The sequence below is a fragment of the Rhinopithecus roxellana genome, chromosome 9, assembly GCF_007565055.1.
Source record: "Rhinopithecus roxellana isolate Shanxi Qingling chromosome 9, ASM756505v1, whole genome shotgun sequence".
Taxonomy (NCBI): domain Eukaryota; kingdom Metazoa; phylum Chordata; class Mammalia; order Primates; family Cercopithecidae; genus Rhinopithecus; species Rhinopithecus roxellana.
The window spans coordinates 133,761,840-133,777,322 of NC_044557.1; the positions used below are offsets into that span (position 1 = coordinate 133,761,840).

At 41.3% G+C, this 15,483-nt stretch overlaps 2 protein-coding genes across 21 annotated transcripts in view; one reads left to right on the top strand and one right to left on the bottom strand.

Annotated features, from left to right (window-relative positions):
- The window catches only part of ARFGEF1 (ADP ribosylation factor guanine nucleotide exchange factor 1), a 143,347-nt gene extending 135,283 nt beyond the window's left edge, over window positions 1-8,064 (top strand). For 2 of the 4 annotated variants that reach the window (XM_030937813.1, XM_030937812.1), the window contains exons 35-39: window positions 950-1,089; window positions 2,527-2,695; window positions 4,161-4,299; window positions 5,252-5,369; window positions 6,629-8,064. In XM_030937813.1, coding sequence (XP_030793673.1) covers window positions 950-1,089; window positions 2,527-2,695; window positions 4,161-4,299; window positions 5,252-5,369; window positions 6,629-6,793 — 731 coding nt within the window. In that variant the 3' untranslated portion in view covers window positions 6,794-8,064. The other 2 variants (XM_030937811.1, XM_030937814.1) reach the window with 2 other exon arrangements.
- Window positions 8,065-9,432: 1,368 nt separating this feature from the next.
- Window positions 9,433-15,483, bottom strand: part of CSPP1 (centrosome and spindle pole associated protein 1) — a 131,894-nt gene continuing 125,843 nt past the window's right edge. For 7 of the 17 annotated variants that reach the window (XR_004059278.1, XM_010371598.2, XM_030937824.1 and 4 more), the window contains 3 exons: window positions 15,143-15,252; window positions 12,299-12,437; window positions 9,433-10,274 (listed from right to left, as the gene is read on the bottom strand). Coding sequence is in view for 16 of the 17 variants with exons in the window: in XM_010371598.2 (XP_010369900.1) it covers window positions 10,063-10,274; window positions 12,299-12,437; window positions 15,143-15,252 (461 nt within the window). In the remaining variant the exon portion in view is untranslated. Of the gene's footprint in view, window positions 10,275-12,298; window positions 12,438-15,138; window positions 15,253-15,483 lie in introns of those variants that run through there. The other 10 variants (XM_030937818.1, XM_030937817.1, XM_030937820.1 and 7 more) reach the window with 3 other exon arrangements.

Genomic DNA, 15,483 nt, shown 5'->3' on the forward strand with positions numbered 1-15,483 from the left:
GATTCTCCTGCCTCAGCCTCCAGAGTAGCTGGGATTACGAGCACGCACAGTCATGCCTGGCAAATTTTTTTGTAGCTTTGTAGAGATGGGGTTTCATCATGTTGGCCAGGCTGGTCTTGAACTCCTGACCTCAGGTGATCCAGCTGCCTTGGCTTCCCAGAGTGCTGGAATTACAGGCATGAGCCACCGTGCCCAGCCCCTTTATTCCCTGTTTTCAAAGGTCAGACTTGGGTTTACAGTTGATGTTTCAGTTTTAGGTTTTTATCTATTTGTTACATTTTTGTTAAAAATAACTTGAATTAAAAAAAAATTGTAGTGGGAACATCTTGAATATATTATTATTCTAAATCAGGGGTGTCCAATGTTTTCGCTTCCCTGAACCACACTGGAAGAAGAATTGACTTGGACCACTCATAAAATACACTAACATGTGTGGCCCCAGGGGACCCAGACCACACGGCCACACCTGCATCGCAGATTCTCAGGGGCAGCTTTGGCAGGAAGCTTTCCAGGAGGCAGACAACTGCCCAAAGGGAGCTTTCTACTAGGCAGTCCTGGGGCAATGGCTCCAATGCTGGGCCACTTACAATCCTTGTTTCTTTCTACTATGAAAAATAGTAGTGAGCTAAGAAAAAAAAATCTCATAATGTTTTAAGAAAGTTTATGAATTTGTGTTGGGCTGCATTCAAAGTTGTCCAGGCTGCGGGTTGGACAAGCTTGTTCTAAATTATGTAGGGCACTTTTATTTTAAAAATTACTTTTCTAAGGCTTTTCTAAATATCAGTTAAACTTTTACTGAGTAATGCCTGCGTGCAAAAGCATTATGTCCTTCTCGGTGTGATGTGTGAATACATAGTAATGTTTCCTTAGCACTGTAATGTCATGGAAATTATAAAGAATTCAAAATAATTTTTTGTTTGCATGTGCATTGGGGGGGGTTTCCTCACAGAATTTCCAGAACAAAAATTGTTTGCTGCCCTGTTGATTAAATGTGTTGTGCAGCTGGAACTCATCCAGACTATCGACAACATTGTCTTCTTCCCAGCCACAAGTAAGAAAGAAGATGCGGAAAACTTAGCTGCAGCGCAGGTAAGGAGATAGGAGGACAGCTGCTTTTTTTGTGTAAGTAGGAAGTTAGCTATAGCAGTCTGGGCTGTAGAGTTAGGCTAGAGAATTAATTTGTGGGGCCTTCATCATACAGATATCCTTTTAAACCATGAGACTGGATCCCATCACAAGGTAGTAAGGTTAGCTAGAGCAGGGAGGAGGGTCAGCAACTGAGCACTAGGAACTTTGTCCCCTACAGCTTCTGGAGAGGAGGCAGCTAGCAGAGACTGAGGACAAGAATCCATGAGGCATGGGGAGGCATGGGGAAGCAGGTGTCAGTTGTCTGGGAAGTCAGATGAAGAAAATGTTTTAAGAAGAAGCATGTGATCAGTCACTTGTTAAATGCTCTGGATAGGTCAAGTGATATTACTCCTGAGAATTGCCTTCTAACTATTTGGAGGACTTTGGAACCTTAACAATGTGTTAAATGTTAAATTGAGGACAAAAGCATAATTGTAATGGGAAGAAAGAGCGAAGAGAGAATGTGGACTCAGCCAGTACTCTGTTAAGAAGTTTTGCTGTAAAGGCACAGAGAATTGTGATAGCTGGAGTGTGAGGGGTTCAAGAGGGGTTTGCTATGTTTTGTTCTCCAGATTGGTGATGTGGCAGTGTGTTCACTGCTAAGAGCTTTCCAGTAGGGAGAGAAAAACTGACTGTAGGCAAGGGAGGGGCAATTGCTAGGGCTGTGTTTTTGAGTGAACGGAGATAGTACTTCATACAGAGTGGGAATCACCTGGGGCAGAAGCCCAGATAGTTCCCATGTGGTGGCAGGGGGAGGCCTGGGGGATGGGTTATGGAAGCAGGAAGTCTGGTACATTTGGGGTGGGAGCTTGTGAGAGACCTCCTCTGCCAGCTTCTCGTTTCTCACTGAGATGGGAAGAAAAGTCATCTACCATGTGAGATTTGGAAGAATGTTTTAGCTACTTGAGAAGTGAAAACGTGAGCTGGTTGGCCAGGAACGTGGTCTAGGCCAAAGTCTGCCAAGGTCTGCCAAGGGCTGGGCCAGCACCAAGCCCACTAGTTTAGAGAGAAACCAGTCTGCTTTCTCTAGTCACACATGACCGCATGGCGGTTTTGCCAGCCAGTTACTAAAAAGAAGAGGAGGGGTTGTGAAAGAGAATAATTAAAATCATGATGCATGAACTCCATAGCAGTTGAGAAGAGAAGGGAGGACTTGAGGGGCTGAGGAGCGCAGGGCCAGGGAGTTGGGAGTCCAGGAGGGTCTGGACTGATGGGTGGTGGTGCTTGGGGACGAGGATGTGTAACAGAAGATGGACTGTCCCTTACTTTCTGTTAGGTTAGATCAAGCTGAGTATCTGTGGCTTTCTTGTGAAACTGGTCTTCGGGGAGCATTGAGTTGTAAATTAACTAAAATTATTGTGACTGTGTGTATATGCTGGGGTGGTTTGTTTTCCAAAGAGAGATGCGGTGGACTTTGATGTTCGAGTTGATACGCAAGACCAAGGAATGTACCGCTTTTTAACATCACAACAACTTTTTAAGCTACTGGACTGCTTATTAGAGTCACATAGATTTGCGAAAGCATTTAATTCCAACAACGAACAGAGGACTGCCCTGTGGAAAGCAGGTAAGCTATGCATGCCTCACATGTAATGTTTACTGTTGATGGATATGGGACAGATACATACAGGTATCAGAACTCATTGATTGTCTACTGTAGATATCTGCATGTCACTGTGTGTACTTGTGTTCTCTGACCTTAACAGTAGTGAGGTAATCTCACAACCAGGCCCTTTTCTGGTCTGCAGTAAGCCAGATAACTACTTGGGTGAAATTTTTTTCCCCCTTGGTCTATTATTTGACCTATATTGTTCTTTCATCTTGTTTACCCAACCTGGACCTTCTTGTTGATAGTTAGACATGATAAAAGCTGTCTTCATTAGGAAATAAACGTGTAAAAGTCACACACACAAAACCTGGCATGAGTATTTGAATGGCTTCTCTGTTTACTGGGAACGGCCAAAGCTCAGAGTGAAGGTGAATTTATTGGGATGTGAGTTACATTTGTTATAGAACAAGTTAGACATTTTAAACAAAAAGTAAGCTTTTATTGTAAACCAAAGTGACATTGTTAATTTTTTAATTTAAGAAATAGAGCCAGGTGCAGTGACTCATGCCTGTAGTTCCGTCTACTCGGGTGGCTGAGGTGGGGGGATTGCTTGGGGCCAGAAGTTTGAGACTACCCTGGCCAACACAGACCATGTGTCTACAAGAAATTAACAATTAGCGGGGCATGGTTTCGCATACCTGTAATCCCAGCTACTCGGGAGGCTGAAGTGGGAGGATCACTTGAGCCCAGGAGTTTGAGGCTGCTGATCACACTGCTCCCCTCCAGCCTGGGCAGCACAGTGAGACCCCATCTCTTAAAAAAAGAAGGAAGAAATATAATTATTAGGTGCCAAACAGTGCTGGGAGGATGAGGGGCAGCAGAATAAGGCAGAGAAAAAGAAGGGGGCTGATAGTTACCGAACATCAAACTCTATCAAAAGGGTTTGGTGCTTATGTTTGCTTATTTAAAACAGCTGTGGCATTCTTCTTCCCTTTACAGCCTAACTTCTGGAAAGAGTAGTCTGTACTTGTTTTTCCCCTTTTTTCCTACCCAAGTTGTTGCCACCATTCCACTGGACCTATTCCACAAGCTGATAGACCCTCCTTGTGTCCACACACACTGGACCCATCAGACCTCTGACAGAGCAGTTCTCACCTCCTGGAGGTTGCCCCTGTTTATCTGAGTGCCCTCGTGCAGGCAGAGCACAGAGCCCCTTCTACAGCTTTGGGGATTCGAGTGCAGTTTCATGTGAAGGGCTCCACCTTCCCAGGCCACAAGTTATTTTACGTCTCATATCCCCAACATGAATAGGGAGGGAATCCTGGACATGGAAATCACCTTCACATCAGGCTGCTGTGGCTCCGCTTTGTAAGCAGCAGATGCTGATGGCTGAGCACAAACAAAATGTGCCTCCATACGGGCTGCTTCACCTTTACGTAAGATGCCTTCCCAAACTAATCCCAGAAACTTCCCCTTTCTGCAGGATTCAAAGGCAAATCCAAGCCCAACCTTCTGAAGCAGGAGACCAGCAGCCTGGCCTGTGGGCTGCGCATTCTCTTCCGGATGTACATGGATGAGAGCCGCGTTAGTGCCTGGGAAGAGGTCCAGCAGAGGCTTTTGAAGTAAGACTCTTGAGTGATTTCCATCTCTGACCAGGTAGCCACGTGGTGCCGGGCAGGAAAGGGGCACCGGTGGGACCATGCTGAGAGCTGAGCCTTTGGGGCCTGGATGCCCCTATTCCACAGAGCAATTGTAAAACTTAAATTCAGTCTTAGAGATGAATGTGCTTTAGTGACATGTGGCCAAATCATGTCTAACATGCAGGACAAAGGAGGTTTTCTGTTTTAAAACTGTGAACTGTGTCATTTATAGGCCTTTTTAATGTCCTAAGATAGTCCCATTTTTACAGAACAATCATTTGTGAAAGTGAAAACTTGCCTGCTTGCATTTACTTTGGAAAAAAATATTTGGAGTTTTTCTTAGTGTTACTTTTTTTACTCTTTTACTTTAAGACAACTAACATGTAAACTCAGGCTAAGAATGAAACATGCCATTCAGAAAGAATACTGCCATCTGCATTGTATTATATCTACTTAAGGAATAGATGTTCTGAGGCCAATTAAATACATTTTAGGATTTTAAGGGGTCACCTAGTCTCTGTTATCCCATTTGATTGACAAGACTAATTGATTAAGGCCCCGCAGGGCCTTGTGATCTAGGGCCTCACAAGGGTCAGTGAAGAGAGGAGTCGCCTCAGATTCCAGCCCAGGTCTTTTGAAACTAAGCTTCACATGTGCCACCTGCCACATAGCAGCTTTGAATTGAAAGAAACTTAGAAAATTAGGAAAATGTGGGTTTCCTGGTAAGTTACAATGGCTTCTTTTAACATGTTTGGTTTTCTTCCCAATTTGAAAAGCATGTTTATGTTGACACACCACCTAATGTAAACAGATGGGATCTAACATGTTCTTGAATAGTTCATATTCACTACTATGTTCATGATTGCTCTTTCTCAGTGAATATGGAGACCAGTAGATATACAAGTAACATTAAAGGAAGCCTTTTCTTTTGCAGTGTCTGCAGTGAGGCGCTAAGTTACTTCCTCACTCTAACATCAGAAAGTCATCGGGAAGCCTGGACTAACTTACTGCTTTTGTTTCTAACTAAAGTTCTAAAGATAAGCGATAATAGGGTAAGTATGAGGCTTCGAATCCAGCCCAACAGTTCTAGCCTGATTCACGTCGGGATGCCGGGTCCCAGAGTCGCCGTGCAAGAGCTCTCAGAGCCGAACCAAGCAGTGCCTAGGCTGCACTGCTGCTTGTGCAGAACCACCAGTGGCCTTGCTGTATCTTCCTCAGTCCTCGCTTTTCTCCCTCCTTACCCAGCTTTGTTCACTAATTAGCAGTTCTCTAGGGGATTCAGTAGGTGAGGGATCAGAATCCCTTGGGATACCTCGACAAGTTCCTGGGTTCCCTCAACATTGAAATTCCCATTGTGACCCCAGGAGTCTCTCCCTTTTCCCCATTCTGCTGTCCAACTACCTCATGACCTTGCACTCTGCCTGCTACTCAAGAATACATCTGGTTCCTGGGCCTGTGCTCCGGGCTGCAGCTGTTCCTTTGGCATATTTAGTGGTTTCAGGTAACCCAGAGTCCCTAGTGAATGAGCCTCATATAAGAATTTTAAACCAGTAGAAATAAAGATAAAATACACACATGACTGTAAACATAAGTGCGTAAAGGTTTTCAAAAATGTATATTCTACTCTTACAAAAAAATAGCAACTTACAGCTCACACGTAAGGAAACAGGTTGCTCTGCTGTGACCCTAGAATAGGTTTAAAAATGCCTAGTGGTGTGGCCCAGTACTTGAAAGGCCAAGGGCTCTAAACCCCAGCCTCTGTTACTCCACAGCTGACTTTTTTTTGCCATATGTCTCGCTGCTTCTCTGGATCTGGATTGGCACAGGGGTAGGAAAGGAGGCTGCAGACTAGAGTTCAGAGATAAAGGAACTACTGTGAAGATACAGCCAAAGTATAGCAATTGAACTGTACATGTGAAACGTATGTAGCTTTGCCTGAAGAACTGTTTAGATTTTTCCCCAAAACTTAAAATTTTTATGTAACGAAAGATAAAATTTCAGTAACCCATAGCTTATAAAAACTCAACTCTAGTTTGTACTCAGTTGTTTTGCTTATTGCCCAGGAAAAACAGTGCTAAATTACTAAAAGTTTGTCAAAGATCATGCAGGCAAATGTTTTTCAAAGGATATGTGAGTGAGTAGTGTTTGTATGAAGTGAGTTTTTCTAAGTTCCAGAACCCACAGTCACTGCCTGCTGTGGACGCTGCTTTCCTGGCTCCTGTAATCGAGCCCCAGAGTAGTTTGACTCTAGGCAGTTTGAGGCTCTGGAGTTTGCAATCACTACTAATGGAGAAATTCATTTTCCCTACAGTTTAAAGCTCATGCATCATTCTACTACCCTCTCTTATGTGAAATTATGCAATTTGACTTGATTCCTGAACTTCGTGCTGTTCTTAGAAGATTTTTTCTGCGAATCGGAGTAGTTTTTCAAATATCACAACCACCTGAACAGGAACCTGGAATAAACAAGCAATGATGGGAACTTAATATTTTTGTTGGCGTTTACATCCCTCCGCTCTTTAAAAGGAAGCTGGAGCTGAGGTTTCCTGCCTGAAAAATGATTTCTCCAGATTGCAGTGTCTGAGAGTTACTGGTAAAGATGCCTAGAACTCTTATTCAAATTTGCAACACTCCAGTCCCTTTTAGTACGGGCAGATTTTGTGTGTTATGTTGGCCTCATGTTGAGCAGAAAGCCTGTTTAAACAGTGTCAGCTCATGCTCACGGGTCCTTCCCTGTCTTCCACGGCAGGAAAAGCCCCACATGTTTTTGGCAGGTGTGGAAGTGAAACTTACCCAAAGAACTATAGATGTAAAGATTGAACTTCTACAAGAAGTACAACTCAGGAGAGCTGTATTTTGAAGGATAAAATGTTTATAATTGGGGAGTGGGGAGAGAAGAAGAAATTATTGTTCATGGTAAAAGATATTTAGCAACTATGGTATTCTTATTCTGAAGATTTTTGCACACTCAGGCTATCTGAGATACTGGTAATCATCCTGTGAAAAATGTACAGAGATGCAGGTCTGTAATATAAAAATCTTAAAACATTATATAGTTCTTCCTGCACTGTTTTCTTTCTTTATTTTCTTATTCATTTGCTAAATACCCATAATATTTTGTCAAATGCACTAAACATTTGGGTGGAACTTTTTTTATTTTGTGGGGATTTTTAGTTTGGCCCTTTTTGGTGGGTGGTGATTTTGAGGCTTTAACATGCCCAGAAGCTGTTGTGGCCAACACTTCAACAACAGGGAAAAAAGGTAGAAAATATCCCTACTGACAGTAACTACCTGTCACATATTTCTCTTAGGGCTTTTAAAGATGAGCCATTAAAATAGAATGATCCTTTATGGACCAAAACTTGAATCACTGCAAAATGAATCCAGATTGCTGTCATTTTCTTTTCTTTTGGGTGGTGGGGCTTGATGTAGATTTTATTCTATGTACAGAATTTAATGTTGAATATATTAAAATAACAAATCTGGCATGGTTTGCGGAGGTTAGATTTACTGGAAATGTACTCATACTGTGAATTGTGCTCTGATGGTTAAAAGACAAGATTGTCAAGCATTCCGTATTAACAGTGGATGTAGAAAATTTTTTCAGACAGATAAAATGTATATGGTACAGATGTAAAGTTTTCTATGTAAAAAATTCTGTACAACTTTCTGTACAATATTGATTCTCATCTGGCATATTCTAATCAGGTTATAGGTCAATAAAGTTTTTGAAATATTTCATCAGTGCAATCAAAACCTGTATAACCCACCCCCATGTTTCATTGATTCTTTTCTATTAAGGCCAAACTACTATGGAAAAGACATTTTCAGCCAGAACTACAAATTCAATTTTGTTTGGTTCTAGTATTTTCTTTCCAGCTTCCAGCATTAGATCCTCCCTCACACTGTACTTACCATAGAATATTTATTTTTAAGGCAGTTTTTAAAATTTTTATGTATCTTTTAGAGACTGGCATTCACTCTGTTGTCCAGGCTGGAGTGCAGTGGTATGATCACAGCTCACTGTAGCCTCAAACGGGGCTCACGTGATTCTCACACTCCACCCTCTCCAGTAGTGAGGACTATAGGCACACAACACTATACTTGGCTAATTAAAAAATATTTTTTTTTGTAGCGATAGGATCTCACTATATTGCCCAGACTGGTCTCAAACTCTTGGACCTGAAGTGATCCTCCCAAATCAGCCTCCCAAAGTGCTGGGATTATAGGCGTGAGCCACCATATCCAGCCCAAAAATCTTTCTTTTGATATTTTGCATATTATTTTGTATATTAATAACCTAGCATCAGGCTACACTACTTGAGTGCTGAAAAGAGCTAAAGTTCTCTTCAGCACAGTCTGCAATATTGTGTGTTTGAGGAGTCAGTTGAAGTGTGGTACATGGCATTAAACAAAAATGGAACGTGTCAATATCATCTAACATGGTTGTGTTAAAGAGGAAAAGTATTCAGTCTTTGCTTTCACACCTCTCTTAGATAATGAACAGTTATTGAACAATGCATTTGTAAGTGTGCTGTATTTGTTACCCCTGAGACAGCGCTGTTCAAGCCCAGCTGGATGTTAGAGCTGGGAGCCACTGTGACCTTGCTGTGCGAGGGTAAGTGTTCCACACAACCTGGCAGTTGATTATTTAATAGTGTAGTATTAGGACTCTTCCCCTAGAAGAGTCAGAGGCTTTCTTCTTACTTTCAGATGACAATAGAACAAATCTTTACTAGTAAAGCAAACGATGGTCCAGTTAGCAAATCAATCAAATATAAAATTTACAACTAGCCAAAACTCAAAATATCAGTAATTTGTCTGATATTGTCTACCATTAATTACATCAGAGGAAGTATTGGAGAAGCAGTGCCTGGGGATGTTCTCAGCTGTCATGGTTGTGAAGATTCTAATCTGAGTCAGAATTTCATAATTTGAATGACTCTTTTTTAAAAGTATCATTTACTGAGTGATTGGAAAACTCACATGGACTCACTTATCCAAGTTCCATGGTGGTGGAACAAGAAGACGACTCTAGTCTCTCTGTCCTTGACTCCCGGGTATCCCCACCTCTGTTCAACCTCCAGAAAACTAGTCTAGAAAGCTCCATAGTAGTTAAAAAGATTTTAGTAATTAAAATAATTTATTTATATCAAGTAGTAGTAATATAAATTAGTAACTTAAGACAAATGCCTTCATTGGAATAAAAATAGAAGCAGAAAGGTGTAACATTTAACGTATGGCTTACAAGCATACAAGCAATTACAGTTCCCTTCATTTCTGTATCAGTAGCTACAAATGACATGAGATAGGACATCTGATTGCGTCACACAGAAACTGGAATAATCACAGCTACAATAGATGTACCTACCGAATGAATTCTTTTGCACGGAGGTAACAATGGAAAATGTGCCTGTAACAAAGGGGAGTCTGGTTTTACAGGACGGTTAAGACACTTACTCACCTTATCTTAATGACAAGCAGAATTCAACATAACACACACAGTAGTTCAGTTCATTACCACCCTAATTTATGACAAAGTTGTGCAAAAATAATTCTATACAATTCTATTATATAAATCAATAATCATGGCCTTATATTTATTTACACAATATATATAATTTTATATACAGATGGAAAAAATAACTTTCAGGTAGGGGCCAAAAGTAGGACATATTATTGAAGGTACAGATTTACCATTCCTTTCACCTTAAAAGGCACTACTGGGTCCAATACAGGTTTATTTTAACCATGTGCAGTCGACAGGCCATGCCAAGTGAAAGTGCCTGGTTTTCCAGGAACCTGCTGCTGCTCCTGGTTCAGCTGCTCTGCCATGAAGTGTTTCAGTGTTTCTGAAGTGCCAGGGCGGAGCCAGGGCTCAGTTGCTACAGAGTTTGATCCGTCATCCCCTATGTGTTGCACGATGTCATCAGGGTCAACCAGTGAACTCTCATCATCTACAGGAGGCAAGGGACACGTGACTCAGGTAACAGGCAGGCAGGAGACATAAGCGCAGGTCTCCTGCAGTCCAACTCATTACAACTCGGCATTTCCCCACAATGTCATATCCTGAACTCTGTTTTGGTTAGACTCACCCCACCCTATTTTGGAGGAGAGCAGGCCCACAAAGGCGTCAATTTTGTAAAACAAAAGATGATCAACTGAGTAAGCTGACTCCATGGCACTAGCAACCAGAGGAATTCCAAGTATATCAACGGCACCTATCCACCAAAGTCAACAGGAGGAATGTAGGTAGTTTTATTTTGTAACTGTTACCTCAGGAGAAGCCTAATGGCTACACATAATTTTATTTTATTTTTTTTAGCAAGGTTTGGAGAATACTCTTCAACCTACAACACTGCTATAAGGAAATTAAGTTATTTTGGGAAAACACTAGTTGGAATGAGATTACTTCCATTCTTAAAACATCTAATCTAAGAAGGCCACGTCCAGTCAATGAAGAGGTAGCTCTTTGTTTCGTTCTTTAATTGAATTTGTACTCAACTTCTGTGTTTTACTTATTATTAGGTATAGTAATAGGAAAATCTGTCTGCCTACCCTGTGATGTCATATTCTTCTTTCTTTTTTTTTTTTTGAGACGGAGTCTCGCTTTGTCGCCCAGGCTGGAGTGCAGTGGTGCAATCTCCACTCACTGCAAGCTCCACCTCTCGGGTTCACGCCATTCTCCTGCCTCAGCCTCCCATGTAGCTGGGACTACAGGCGCCCGCCACCTCGCCCGGCTAGTTTTTTTTTTTTTTGTATTTTTAGTAGAGACGGGGGTTTCACCATGTTAGCCAGGATGATCTCGATCTCCTGACCTCGTGATCCGCCCGTCTCAGCCTCCCAAAGTGCTGGGAGCTGGGATTACAGGCATGAGCCACTGCGTCCGGCCTTTTTTTTTTTTTTTAATTACATCTGGTCTGTGAAGGATTGGTATGTGCAATCAATCCACATCATAACAAAAGGCTCCTGCTTGAAAGGACAACGTTAAAGAACAGTGTAGACATTAAAAACCTTCTGAAAAAGATTCTTAAAATGCTGTCTTCTCTCAGATATATTCCTGTCAAATATTAATTCAGTTTGTTGGGTCTAAAAGAAAATGCCTTGTAGTTGGAAAGAAGACATCCTTTCCTACTGTCCCATCAATTAACCATATCTGCTTGTGTTTGGTATGGAATTACCACCATTAGAACACACCACACCTTGACTGCTAGGTAGACAGTATATGAGTACGGTTTTAAATTAATACAGTATTAAAGGTAGAATCTAAAAAACATCTTGAGATTGTAATGTAGATTAATAGACTAAAGAGTATTTCCCAAATAGACCACTATTTGCTAAAACTAATATTACCAATATGAAATTGTCCCATTATCCCAGTGAGTAATAGCATTCATATAAAAAAGGGTGGTACAGGGCTGGCAGGGTAGCTCCTTGGGTGTCCATCCTGCCTTGTGCTCTATGACTAGCTGTAACCTGCAAGTCACAAAAATACACTCATAATGAGGAGACTAGCTTTATTTGACCTCTGAGGCTTTGTTTGTCCATGGTGTGGAAAGCCAAATAAGAAGGTAAAAATTTTCTTTGTAGTACTACAAATTTACAGCATAAGTGTTAAAGAACTCAGTCGTCTTAAGGCTAATTTCTAATGTTTTATTACTAAAGTTTTAGTAAAGTGATTACTATATCATACAGCATTTTCTCTGCTGAAAGCAAAGCCTGGATATATTTAATAAGCAAAAACTATTTTATCTGTTTAGACTCCATTCTAAAATGGGCACCCTCTCTGATAGAGAAAATCTGATGGAAACTTAATCCTGAGGTCTGGTTTTGCTCAATAGTTACTATGTCTTGGGCCATACAACTCAAAGGACTTCAAACTCATTCCATCTATCCCTCAGACGTTAGTGGAAGCCTTGAGTAAGAAAGTTTAAAAGTTCATACAGGATTCTGCTATAGGCCATTACACTTGGTCATTTACCTGTATTAATAGGTTTATTGTGAAGTTCATTCAGTCTTCGCATTCGTTCCTCATTTCTCATTCTAAGCTGATCAACATTTACACTGGATGTAGATTTTAGAGAGAGACCATCTGGTGCTACATTAGGACGACTGCTATCCTGTAGTTAGAAAACAGAACTTCAGAAAGTCATTAACATAAAGTATGTTCACAAATCAGTGAATCAGGGCCAGGAATGGTGACTCTCGGGAATCCCAGCACTTTGGGAGGCCAAGGCAGGCAGATCACCTTAAGTCAGGAGTTCGAGACCAGCATGACCAACATGGTGAAACCCCATCTCTACTAAAAATACAAATTAGCTGGGTATGCTGGCGGGCGCCTGTAGTCCCCAGCTACTTGGGAGGCTGAGGCAGGAGAATCACTTGAACGCAAGAGGCGGAGGTTGCAGTGAGCCAAGATTGTGCCACTGGACTCCAGCCTGGGAGACAGACTGTATCTCAGAAAAAAAAAAAATTGACAAATCAAAACATCCTCTTGCCCTCAAATGTACATTGTGATGAACAAAATAAAACAAGGAGCACTTACATTATGGCTCCTATGCTTATCCATGCAAGCTCAGATGACTCAGTCAAGGATAAGGAGTAACATTTGTGATGACAGAAATGCTGCCAGTCTGGATAAAGCTTGGGAATTATAGGACACAAAAGGAAAAAAAACTGAAGCAGCAGGGGCTGAGACAGTCCAGCTGTAATCAAGGCAGTGTGGTACTGACATAAGAAAAGACACGTAGATCAATGTAAGATTAAGAAGAATACAGAAGTAAATCCTTAACGTTTACAGATGAGTTAACAAAATGCAATGGGAGAACAGTCTTTCAACAAATGCTGCTTGAACAACTGGATGGCCACATGCAGAAGAATGGACTTGGACCCCTGCACCTCACACCCTATGCAAAAATTAAAGTGTATCATGGACCTACAATTAAGAACAAACTGAAAGAAAACAAGTAAATCTTCATGATCTTGTGCTAGGCAATGGTTTCTTAAGTAAGACACCAAAACCCCAAGAGAGATTGATGAGTTGGACCTCATCAAACTTAAAAACTTCTGTGCTTCAAAGAACACCATCAAGGAAGTTAAAAAGATACAGAATGGGAAAAAAGATACGAAAATCACACATTGATAACCAGACTTGTAGCCAGAATGTAAAAGAACTCTTACAACTCAATAGAAAGACAATTCAATTTGAAAATGGGCAAAGGGCTGGGCACGGTGGCTCACGCCTGTAATCCCAGCACTTTGGGAAGGGAGGCAGGCGGATCACCTGAGGTTAGGAGTTCCAGACCAGCCTGGCCAACATGGCGAAACCCCATCTTTACTAAAAATACAAAAATTAGGCATGTTGGCATGCACCTGTAATCCCAGCTACTCAGGAGGCTGAGGCAGGAGAATCCCTTGAACCCCAGTGGGGCAGAGGGTGCAGTGTGCTGAGATCACACCACCACACTGCAGCCTGGGTGACACAGCGAGACTCTGTATTAAAAAAAAAAAAAAAAAAAAAAAGGCAAAAGGATTTGAATAGACATATCTTCTAACAAAATATACAACTGGCTAATAAGCACATGAAAAGATGTTCAATGTCATTAGAGAAACGCAACTCAAAACCACCATGACACTACTTTACACTCAATGGCTAAAATCAAAAGACACTAAGTGATGGCCAGGATACAGAGAAATTACAACCTTCATACACTGATGATGGGAAGGTAAAATGGTACAGCCACTTTGGAAAACAGTCTAGTACTTCTCAAAATGCTAAATACAAAGTGTCCATATAACCCAACTATTTTCCTCCTAGCTATATATATTCAAGAGTAATAAAAACATCAAAAACTTGTACATGAACATTAATAGTATCCATAAGAGCTAAAAAGTGAACACAACCCAAATATCTATTAATTGTTAAATGGATAAACAAAATGTGGGATACTAATACAGTGGAGAATTATTCATCACTAAAGAGGCATCAGTACTGGCACATGCTACAACATGAATGACCTTCAAAAGAAGACAGACAAATCCAGTCACAAATAACCATAGAGTGTATGATCTCATTTATATTAAATGTCTAGAAAAGGCACATCTAAGTAGAATGGTGGTTGCCTAAGGCAAAAAGCAAAGCTATTTTCACCTGGTAATGCTGTACATATAATAACGCTAATAGCATCTGTTACTTGGTGAGAGCTCTCTGCATACATGGGTCAGTGCTAAATGCTTCACATTAACTGTATCTTAATGTCATATAAAAGGAAACACACACAGAGTTTAAGAAATTGCCCAAGCTGCCTACCCAACAAGGAGGTGACATTGTTGGGACATAAACTCCAAAGCCTCTACTTTTTACTGGCTATACCGTAAAGCTGGGGAGCAGAGTGAGGAGAACATGGGTTTGAATCTCAGCCTTCTTGCCCATATGACCTTGGCAAGTCATTTGACTGAAATGAAGATGACGTCTATATCACAGAATTAGGTTATTATGAGGCTTTTTGATAAATGGCATCAGTTCCTTCTTGTGCCTCTCTGAAATCCATATATTCTGCAGGAGAAGGAAGGTTGGGATGCAGAACTACTTACAGCCACCCCAGGAGACAAGAAAATACTATTATTATCTGGAAGAAGCCAAAGCAGCAGAATTCAATAGCTACCCAAGGTCATCCAGTCAAGGCTGAGCCTAGATTCAGACCCATGTCTGAATTTCAAGCAAGTGCTCTTTCTTTATGGGGCCACACAGATTTAGCATGGGTCAGAACCCAGACCTCTCATTCTTCTAAGTTGAAAAGGGGGAGAAAAGAAGTTTCATACACACAATGTCTACTCCTTTCCATTTGCTCCTCCTGCGCTCCCGTGCAGAGGGCAACTGTGATGGTGGGGGGAGGACGTCATCTTCAATGGCAGGATATGTCTCACCGTAAGCACCTAAGAGGACCCCAAAAAGCAGAAGGAGTCTTAATACCGCTTCAAATCTTACCCAGAGCTAAACCAAGAGCCTGTCTTAATTACATTTTGCTTACAATACCATGAAATACACTCAATTTAAGTGTACATACACAGTTTGGTGATTTTTTAAGTAAATTTACAGAGTTGTGCAATCATCACTTTAAAGTAGAGCATTTCCATCACCTTAAACAGCTCCTTTGTGCCCACTGG